Raw genomic sequence first — 11,240 nt, 5'->3', positions numbered from 1 at the left:
CAGTAGCTGGCGCAGTGTGATCACTGCACGCTGAGACACAGGGAGGTGTCAGCACTAATCTCCTTTAAAATGGCTCTCTTGTCTTACATCCGATGCTCACAGCATATCCTCAACACTGTAATTGTGCCTACTCGATGAGACTTGCCGTCCCACTTTTGCACCACTTTTGTTTCATATAGCGCGCCACTGAAGTTATGATACATTGCACTTGACTGAGGAGTTGGAAATCAGTGAAATGTTTTTTTTTTTTACCTGCTATTCTCAGTTGCGTCTTGTGCTTTCTAACCTCCCATCCCAAAAATAAGTAATAAGAAGTAATATGCAGTTCAAAAACACAATCTGCTCCCACTGTCAGCCTTGGAATAAAACCAACTTGTTAGGTATATACAGGTAAAGTGATTGCGACTGTCAAATTTCACAAGGGCTTAGGAATACTAATTGACGACTGACTCTTTTCCAGGGCATATATTCAGCACCTTGAAGGAACATTGGAGAGGGATTGGAGGTTTTATTTTAAGGACTACTCAAGTTCTACTTTTTCAACTGGAACTATAGACTTTTTTTTACTTTAATTTGATTAAAGTTCAGTTTTACATTCAAGTACTTCACTCATGTCAATGTTACCTAAATTAAATGGCAAGTGAACATGGTATTCTTAAACCTATACTTAATATTTATAAGGTGGAGGACGAACTACAGTATGTTTAGATTTTGTATTGTAATCAGATTTTAATTACGTTTACGGGTGGAATCAAATGTGTTAATATGACATTTTGTCTTTTCAATGTTTTTCTCTATGTCCCCTTGGCCTCTCAGTGTCAGCCTCTTACATATAGCATTTGATTAATTCGGCCGCGTAGACAAAGTGGAAAAGATCTCCCACATTGACTGTGTGCTCTGTGTTATCACATGGAGGGGTCAGGGTTAGCTCAATAGCATCGCCTCTCGTTGACGAAGAAGGCTGTAAAGGGAGTTGACAACGCAAGCCACTCCATTAATTCTCTGTTAACAAAGGTTTGGAGATGCAGCCGTTTGGCATTTGTGAAAGACGTGTGTTACTGTGGAATGTTCTACTCTTCTTCCCTTAGCAGCGAGCGTGGTTTGCTGTGTCTGCAGTGTTCTGTAAATATGAGAGAAGGCCCACAGCTGAGGTAGTTTTCCCAAGGTCACAGCCCGTGATGATGAGGAGCAGAGCTGACTTGATGCATCTGGACTTCATTATAGGAGACTGGAACATGCATCGCTATCATTCCTGCTATCTGCTGAGGGAGATGGAAGACAGCCGCAGAATCAAACTTAGGAGGGGTTGTCTTCCATCTTTCCTCGTGTTTCGGGGGGTTCGCCTTCTATCTCCCTCTCGTTTTCCTCTTTTGTTATTCCACTAACTTTGTCTTTATCTCTACGTCTGCCTCTGAAGTGCTGTGTGTTTATGCAAAATCCATGTTTGGCATACTTGTCGAGACTGAAGCGAAGATTGAAGTGCTCGTCAGTGCTTTAACTTCAAGTCTGCCTTACTTGGATGATCTCCCCCTCCTTTGTCCCCCCTTTTTCACTTTGCTAAGAAAGTTTCCTCTTCCTCTCCCATGCCTCGCTGATGCCCCGGAAAAGTCAGAGCGAAGTCATAGCTCTCCCCGTCTCGCCCCCAGGACAGAGAGCGCCTAGCCACATGCCTCGTAGGCTCGCCAGGAGCTCAGCGCCTCTGAACTGACTGATTGCCACTCAGAAAAAAAAACTCCCACACTGGTTGCCGTTGTGCCATTTGCTGCCGTGCGTGCAAACATGGCGCACATCAAAGGATTAACTCCCTTTACCCCCCCCCTCCCCCTCCACAACCTCATCAAGCCATACACCCCATTTCCCGAATGCCCCCCTCACGCGCTTCTCCTCCCTATACCAGCCTGCCTCTCTCTTTGCCCATTGTGCAATTTGCAGATGAAATCAAACAGACTAATGTTCATTGGTGTGTCAGAAGCGGTGCACTGGACCGTGTGGCTAAGAGGAAAAATCAATCCAGCCCTAAGTGGGAGATCAAACTCAATATGTAGGTTTGGATTGAGCCCTAGTGTCTTCATTAATATCTATCATTCATACCAATGCAACAACAGGGATCCATTATGGATATCTGGCAGCTGAAGTTGCATCACCTTGAGAGTTCCGAAGGTGAAAAACAACATAGCACAACTGGGTGTTTTTTTTATTTCTTTATTTATTTCTGTTTCCCTCTAGTGAGATGTCACTTCAAAAACAACCTGACCAAGAAGTGTTATTATGCTGAGAGAATGTCAGCCAGTTACAATAGGCTGCTTAATGAGGTAGTGTGGCAAACTTTCGGGCAGGCCATATTATGAATTATTTGTCATTGGCTCTCTGTGAGTGTGTGTGTGCGTGTGTCTTTGGAAAGGGCCCGGTGTAAAGCGGGATGAAGGCAGGCCTTGATGGAGAGATGTGGCACTAGCCTGGGGGCTTGCTCCACTGTGAGGGTAGTTAGCTCGCTGCACACCGCCATCATTAGGGACTCGGGCACTTGTGCTGGGAAGGTGACACACAAGCCTACATGCAGACAGCAGCACATACACAGAACACCTGTATATATGCTGCACCTCTCCTCTCCTTTAGTTCTGGCCTCACTCACACCTGCTCTCACTGAGACAGTTGCCACATGAATCATTATTTAGCTGAGATGCAGTGAATAGGGTTGTTAATCAGCACCGGTGACCTAATGGTGACTTAAGGAGGTTTCTGGTTTTTGCAAATATATTTGCAGGCCTGTCTGCATGTCTAGTCTTAGCTGTGCTGAGCTGGCAATATTAGCCGGTTAAAGAAGTCTATTACACCTGCAGTTCCTGATATTGTTACCGCTTGGGGGCAGTGGAAACAAGCCTTCAACACAATTTTGACATAGTATCACCTTTTAAAACAGTTCTCAATTACACATTAAATGGAAATAGAGCAACATTTGCATTCATTTGGAGTTGGGCCACCTGATGAATGTTGTAAAATAGTCAATCTAGTTTATACTCTACTCTTTATACTATGTATGCTCTACACCAGTTGACAGTTTACTGGATTATTATTCTATTTATGTATTTTATTATCATTAACATAATTTCCCACAAGTTGATGTATTACTTGTTTTGTCCAATTAACAGATTCACGATGGTTTATAACACAAGAGACAAGCAGTAAGTTGTCTAATTTCAGAAGTGATGTTCAGCAAATATTGGGCAACTTTGTTACATTAATGACAATTATTTAAATATATATATCTACTGACGTTAACCCAAGTCATTTCAGAACTGATCTCAACAGCCTATATACCTTTAACTTCACACTCCTGACGCTTACTGATGAAATGACAGGACTGAAGTTGTGGTTTCTAATTCTTACAGTGTTGTCTAGTCAGTCATTGCTACACCTGTCACACATGTGATGGTGCTATTAAAGCAATGGATTGTCCTGTCCTTTTAAAAACACGATAGATAATCAGATCTGTTTCTTCTCTCTGTGTTGTTGCCAAACTGTTGCCACTGCGTGACCTTTAGTTTAAACATCAGACATTGTGGCATCTGATTTTTAAAGTAGGACAGGAAAGATGCTCTCCATGTTGTGGTCTGAATTGCTGAAGTTCCTCTGATGGAGCATCCCCTGTTGCCTCTCCTCTGTGTACTTGATCGTTGCTTTCATTGTCCCTCTTCTAAGGACCTATTGAAGCGCAATACACACAATATGGCCTTAATGGATCCAAAATCCTTCTGATTAAAGATGGCCTTGTTACTAGCACGCCACAGGACAGTCCTTTAGGGAAAGCATTGTGTACCAAATTGTACCAAAAGTTCCCTTGTGTGGTAGCCCTTATTTATTTCTTGGATAAAAGAGGCTCTTTCATATCGTAGGAAAGAGAAAATCTATCAAAAATATCCATCTTTCATGTGCATCATATTCTTCTTCAAGGTTAGGGGACAATTGTTACCAAATAAAGAGTGGGATGATTCTTTCAAAAATGTGTCTTGGAAAAGAAGACGACAGTAGTCTACAAGTTAGTTATTGGTATTTACTGTATTGAATAGATAATAGGTTTAAATATTAGAGATTGGGTTTAGAGCATCCTAAGCTCAGGATGCACATTTCTAAAAGCAAAATAATATTACCTTCCAGGCTTTTACTATTGAGTAGTTCATTTATGGGTTTACTCTGTTTATCGAGAACTTGGATTTTGAATGTAATAATGTGTGCAGCTCCTAAAGCAACATAAATGGCAAACATGTAACATCAGATTCTACATTTCACTTTGTTTTCCTTTAAAAAATGTAGGAAAGTCATGCATCCAATAGCAAAAATAGATTACATTTGCTAAATTAATTTAACTGACAATCTCATTACTTTTACTTGACAAATCTTTAGAACCATCTTTGTTTATTTTAGTACAATTTTGCAAGACAGAAAAGCCAAAAGTGAGGGCATACACATGAACGCTTTAGCCTTTGATTGAAATAATAAAACACCAGAGTCTAAAAGACTCAAATGTAGAATTTGGGCAGTTCCTGCACTTTCTGTCAGTTGGTTTTTATAATATAGGCCATGTTTGAATTTAAAAGCCCTTTCTAGAAGATTTCCAAAAGGCTTTTTTCACACCACTGAGCAAACATCACTCTGACCTTGCTGTGGTTTTATCCACTTATCCTACATAATGCAAACTTGTAATAAGTATTGACATGACCTCAGAATCCTTTAACTCGATGTGTTTTGTTTCGTGGAATAGTGCAAAAATTACTTTACGTTACTGAAGTCTTCAGATCATGAGATACGGTCAAGCAATGCACAAACAAAAACTGTATTTTTCACAATTGTTTTTATGAACACTGGATGTTGTTGGCCGAGCAGTGGTCTCCTTTGTGGACCAAACATACTGTATACAACTGCATGAGGAGTGAATGAAGGTTTGCTCTCCCCTGATGAAAGTCACAGCAGGTCTTCAATGCATTGGTTTCAATATGTTGTTTTGAACTGTTCGTGCAATTCATCATTTTTAATGTTATGCTTCGAGAGCGTAATCAAAATTCGTTTCACAAAAAGCATCCAAACTAAAGAGCACCTTCGAAAACACGCCTACACACAGAAAGCTCTTTCCTTTTAACTTCATGCAATGCTTTATTGGGGTGAAAAGAGGAATGTCATTATGGAGGACAACATACATCTGTGAATATCAAGCTATTTGACGGAATGTTCAGCAAAGAATATTGTCGATGTTTATGCTATACACCGTCCATTTCTTCAACCTTTCAATTTGTTCCTCCATCGTGATCAGGGTCAGGGGTATGCATTGCTTGAAAAAAAACATCCGAAACAATATATTTTTGTGTTTTGTTTGTTGTAACCTAGGGGACATATTTAATGTTTTGCAATGTTTTCTGATTTGTATGCTCGCCTGAAGCAATGGCCTTCAACATTGTTCCTCCATGCAACACTGACATCAAAAAACGTCATTTCTTTACTCAGATATTCAATGCCTTTCCTGCTTCTTGAAATGTAATAGAATCGTCACGGACGCTCCCGCGTTACACGTTGCTTGTCTAACGGTTTATAGTTCAAGGGTATAGTCCACACAAATGCATTAAGTGTGCATATTGTATATGTACACTCAAAGGGAACAAAGAAGAGACCCGCGTTTGCTTGATCACAACTGAACCCATCCCCCTGTTTTCAGTATTTCTTTGCTTGTTATTCACCGGAGAACCGTCTATATGGCCATGTTCAACTACAACTTGCACACTGTATTTCAGTTTCACTTTAATACTTCTTCGTTGTTTTCTCCGATACTTTGTAGATTTAAGAAAACTTCAAATAAATAAGAAATCAATGATTCTCTCCTCAGCGTAGAGAGTGAATCTATAAAATGTTGCACTTGCTTACCAGCATCTACACAGAGCTGTAGTTGATCCATTGAGAACGTCACGTAAGAGGAGACCAACAAAACAACACAGCCTGCTTTGACTGGAATGCAACGCCTGTGCTGCTTCAAATACAAAATATTTGTAGACAAAATTCCCCGACATAAATACTGATAAAACTCCACTGGAGAAAATTGAATTGATGCAATAAAAAAGCTAACTAATTAACCTGACGCTAAATTAAATCATTACTTTATACAATCCAACAACCTATGTATTAAAAGCGCTTTCAAAAATGCTGAATGCCTTAGCGATGTACAAGCCCCCTTTGTGTGCAGCCTTGTATAAGTTTTCATCAGCAAGTCGCAGAATTTACCAGCTCCAGAGGCGCTGCTCTGAGCTCATCCTGAACTCTGGCCTCAGCGCAGACGGCAGCTGGGGAATAGAGAATTTCCCTACAGGGTTTCGACAAGTATCACTTTATTATTAATTTAGTGCTCGGAGTCCATTTGCATGACACGTAGGTACATCCAAATGTAGCCAGACAGTGCAGATTAAAAGAGATCTGTTTTATGTAAGTGTAAGGGATCAGAGCTTTAGAACAGAAGTTGTTTTGTACCGTAGTTCTTGTATTTCCCTCCAGTTTCCTAAATGTTCTTACGTTTTCTTTACATATGAATGCCTTCCCCTTTTCCTACAGATGTATGCACAAAGTCTTTGTCCTCTTTTTGATACTAAACTCTGAGTGAAAACATTTTGTGTTTCCAAACTGAACAGTACATTCCAAATGTATTTTTATGTATAGATGTTTTAATTGTACAAAACTGAGGCAATACTGTAGGCTACTGTATGTCATTATGGTCATGCTAATAAAGCTATTTGAATGGAATTGGGTGCATGTGTCTCAGTGTGAACTAAAATCAATGCCAGGACACTTTGAATTATGTAGAGCGCATATATCACAACACAGATTTGCCCATGCTTCATACCGTCCAATACCAAATACTGACCATGATCCTCCTCTCTGTCTCGCTGGCCTTCGTGTGTTATTTCCTGTTTTGCAGCAGTTGCCAATTCCTCTTATGTGAAGTACAAACTGAGCGGAGAACAAGTTGAAAAGGTATATACATTGATAAATGTATGGATTTGGAAGTAAAATAAGATGTTCTGATCTTACAGTAGGCCTACATAGAAGTATTGTACAGTATATAGTCTTTGACAAACTATACTTTTACTTTCTTTTCGAAAAAATATTCTATGACTTTCTTTTTCTACAGACTTTACAATGTTTTAACTGATATCTTTGTCATACTATGAATTTTGTTGACAACTATACTATGACATCTTTCCTGATATTTTTCAACATATAATATTCTGACATTTCTTCAGAAATATTAGACATACTATACTTACATTTTTTCTGGTATTTCCTTCATACCATACTACGACAAACCAAACAATTACTTTCTTCTGACATACTATACTATGTTATTCAAATTATTTTTTGCCATTCTAGAATATTACTTTTTTTTCAGATATTTATCCACATACCATAATATGACTTTTTTTCGACATACTTGACATTCTTTTTCTTCTGATAAGCTATACTACAACGTTTTTTCAGACAATTTAGACAGACTTCAGGATGTTTCTACTAATATCTTTGTCAAACTATACATCGTCGTGTCTAATGTGGCATTTAAAAATCCACATCATTTGCGATAAAATATCAGTGCGTAAATGCAGTTTGGAGTTCTCTATGATCATTTGAATGAAACATCCACACTAAGCTGAAGGATTGTTATCTTAATAATCACCGGTAAATTGGAAATGGATGATGACCTGATCTCTTCTTTCAGCACGAGTCGAGAAGACACAGAACTTTGTTGTCTGTGGCTTATTAAAAAGTTAGTTATTTGAAGTTACATTTTAAGTTTGTTGATTGGCTTAAAGCGGCAGAATATTACTGATAATAAGCATCTTGTTAAGTTTGCATGTGTGCAAACACAAAGAAGTAAAAACTGTGGATTTTCTAGAGGGTGTTTCGATCTGAACTTTATTGAAAGTTTCTCTCTCCTCTTGTGTATTACAAATGTGTCAATTAGAGTTGGGACTACGATGCCCTTGTAATCAAATTGGTATGCATACAGAAGTAAGTTTGCCATTTAATCATTTCCTTAAACATGATACAGTATTTTCCATTTTTAATGACAATGACATGATTCTATATTATACTTTTACTTAAAGGAATCTAAATCAATGTTGTATTCTATTGTGGCTATCTGTTGAAAGGCTCAGATCTACTGTATTGGCAGAGAACGCTGCATAACCCTTTCTTTCTGTAAAAGGTTAGTTCTGCCAGGGAGTTTACGAATAAAAAGGAAAGACACAGATGTGCACATACTAAGTTGCTTTTATTAATACAGAACTGCATGCTACAGAGACTGTACAGCATAAACATTTATTCATTACAAAAAAACATGGTTTTGGAACCATTTAAAATAACAGGAAAAACAAACAAACAAAAAGATAAGAGCATAAAATAGAACAGGAACATCACAGCCGTTAAGGAAACATTCAAACTATTTATCATTAGCATCTTAATAAACCAGAGAAGAAATCGACAGGTTACAGTCGCGTCATGTCAACTACAATGGCACCGAGTGGATGATTCTCTTGTAGCTTTTTTTACAGCCTCTTGCAACATCAACATGCCTATTTTTTCTATCTACCTATATGTAGTAGTGTACTTAAAAGTGGCAGTTTGTGTATTTTTTTGTATTTAATAGTTTTTTTATGAACCTCCTAATATACATAATTTGGCCCTTGTGGGTTTATACAGTATGATGTCCGCTTTTTTATTAAGTTTAAATTTTAATATTTGACAATTTTGCTACCAAACACATTTGTTATAGCAACATTTATACTACATACATAGCAATCTATGTAACGTCACAGCAAAGAATGGTATCGAAATTAAAACAAAACAAAAAAACGACGAGAAACAAAAAATGGATCCCTACAGCATGGTTAGAGGGGCAGAGAAAATTATCACAAAATTTGGCACGGAAAATCTGTACACGAATCTACAGTCTGAGAGATGTGACTGTGCAATAAAAAAGAAGGGCTTCAGACACTTTTCCAACTACTGAAGACACGGTACCCACTGTCTTGTTCAAGTTTTCTTTTCTTCTTTTTGTAAAATGGCTTATAGACGCATTTCTTGAAATGAAGTTGTGCATACTTCTGTTCATGAGATCTACACAGTACACTGAGTGGAATCCAGGTTTTTCAGCGAGGAAAGAAATCAATAACAAAAGATTTGCCTTTTAAAACCTCCTTGTAAAAATGGATCATTCATATATAAGTCGCTTACCTTAAGAAAAAATATTTGTACAATGTATTAAGAAAAAAAAGTCAAAAGAGACACATACAAGATACAACAAGCAATCTCTAAAGCAATAAATACTACTGGTCCTAGCGTTGTGACATTTTGAATTTAATAACCCTTAACCCCCCCACCCCGACCTCCCCTCAAGCCCACCCAACTTGCCTGACTCCACCCCAAAGGTAAACAACAAAGAAAAAAGACAACGCAGTGGAAGAATGCATATTTAACACAGTAATCCCCCCCTCCCCATTATTCTGTACATTTAAACAAGAACAAGTAACATCACAATTAAAGTTGTTCCTCCGAGAGGTGTCACTGCTAGCCTCACGCCCTCCGAGAGTTTGAACAGATGTCAAAATGATTGGTTCGCAAGCTCGTATTTAATACAAATAAAGAAGGAGAACCAACTCTTTCAAGAAAAGGGCTCACTGAATAATCTAGCCTACCTTTTTATATCCGTCTTTTAAACATTTTGAAGTTGATCTAGATAGTTTTTCTGTTTGCACTGTTAAACACTACAAAAAAAAAGACAAAAACAAAATCCATAAAAATGTTGGCAGATTCACAAAGCTATACTACAGCTCATTGTATCATTTCTTTATAATAATTAGATTTTTTTTTGATAATGACGGGTCAAATATTGACCAATGAACTTTAATAAAAGAAAAACTAAAATGTTCAAAACGCCTTGTGGCACAGAAACGAATAGAGAAATGAACCGACAGAGAGAGGGCCTAGAAAGGTGTGTGTTTGTGTGTGTGTGTGCAGAGCTAGAAAAAAGAGGAGAAGAATAGGTCAGACTATTCTATAGACTTGGTCACTAGCGACAGAGGCTGGGGGTTCGAGGAGGGGAGGAGCGAGAGGGAATGACACAGCGATGCCGAGGACCGGGCCATGGAGGACGCCATGGAGGAGCCCGGCTGCCGCGAGGACGAGACGTCACCGCGCTCCAGGGCTCCGTTGTGGGAGGGGGCGCCGGGCGTTTTCCTAGCTGCAGCAGAGTTTCCCAGCAGAACCAAAGATGGTGGTGGAGGCCCAGCCAGGCGGTGCGGATGGTGGAGTGGCTGGTGGGCCGGTTTCATAGTCAGTGAGAGAGGTTGCATTTGTTCAGTCTGAGGATTGGACTCTTTTGGGGAGGGGGAGGGGACCACTGAGGAAGGGGAGGATGGGGGGGAGTCTAGTAAGCTTCCGTCCGTAGAGGGAGGACTGGCACAGCTGCCTTCACCTTGGATGTAGCGAATGCACTTTTTTTTTCTCCTGAGGGACAAGGAGGGAGAAAGAGAGCATGTTTTAGACAACGCATCTTCAAACTGCATCGCCTCTTAGCACTGTAGCTCATTTAAATGCACCTTCTTTTTTCAAATTTCAAAAAAACTTGAAGCTTTTTTTGCATCACAGATTTGACAGGTGCATTGAAATGTCTCGTGCTAAGACGATAAAGTGGTAGAAATGACAGTCAATATACCAATTCTAAACCGTAAGACAGGACAGACATGGAGGAAAGGTCACGTGTGAAGCAGCAGGGAAATGAAAAGCACATATAGAGATGATGATGATGATGATGATGAAAGAAGGTTAGATGGAGTAATGGTTGCTCTCTGGATGTTAACTTAGCCTTTTCTTACAGGCAGAGCTTCAGCTGGGGATCAGCCTGCTCTCTCCAGCAACACGAGGTTACTGGACCTGTCTCTGACTCTATCTGGCCCTACTCTCTCTTCTCCTGAGGGGACAGAGTTCGGATACGAGGCGAAAAAAAGTCAACAAGATCCACACTACTCCGAATCTGCCCCACAGACACAAGTGTGTGTGAGTGAGGGGTCAAGGCATCATGTTTGCATTCCTGCCCGGGGTTAGGACCCTCCCCCCCGCTTGCAGAGTCCTGAGGCCAGGCCCGTTGCGCTCGGTGGAACCCGATGAACGGGGTCGCGTCGTCGTCGTCGTCGTCGTCGCGCGCGCGCGCG

At 39.8% G+C, this 11,240-nt stretch overlaps 1 protein-coding gene across 17 annotated transcripts in view; it reads right to left on the bottom strand.

Annotated features, from left to right (window-relative positions):
* Positions 1-8,283: 8,283 nt before the first annotated feature.
* The window catches only part of tcf7l2 (transcription factor 7 like 2), a 92,505-nt gene continuing 89,548 nt past the window's right edge, over positions 8,284-11,240 (bottom strand). For 14 of the 17 annotated variants that reach the window (XM_010768874.1, XM_010768876.1, XM_010768875.1 and 11 more), the window contains one exon: positions 8,284-10,536. In XM_010768874.1, coding sequence (XP_010767176.1) covers positions 10,080-10,536 — 457 coding nt within the window. In that variant the 3' untranslated portion in view covers positions 8,284-10,079. The remainder of the gene's footprint in view (positions 10,537-11,240) is intronic. The other 3 variants (XM_010768886.1, XM_010768889.1, XM_010768888.1) reach the window with 2 other exon arrangements.

This window comes from Notothenia coriiceps, unplaced genomic scaffold (assembly GCF_000735185.1).
Source record: "Notothenia coriiceps isolate Sejong01 unplaced genomic scaffold, NC01 NC01_scaffold00006104, whole genome shotgun sequence".
In the NCBI taxonomy this organism is placed as follows: Eukaryota; Metazoa; Chordata; class Actinopteri; order Perciformes; family Nototheniidae; genus Notothenia; species Notothenia coriiceps.
The sequence above is the reverse complement of the archived record's forward strand: the minus strand, read 5'-3'. Positions and strand labels throughout refer to the sequence as shown.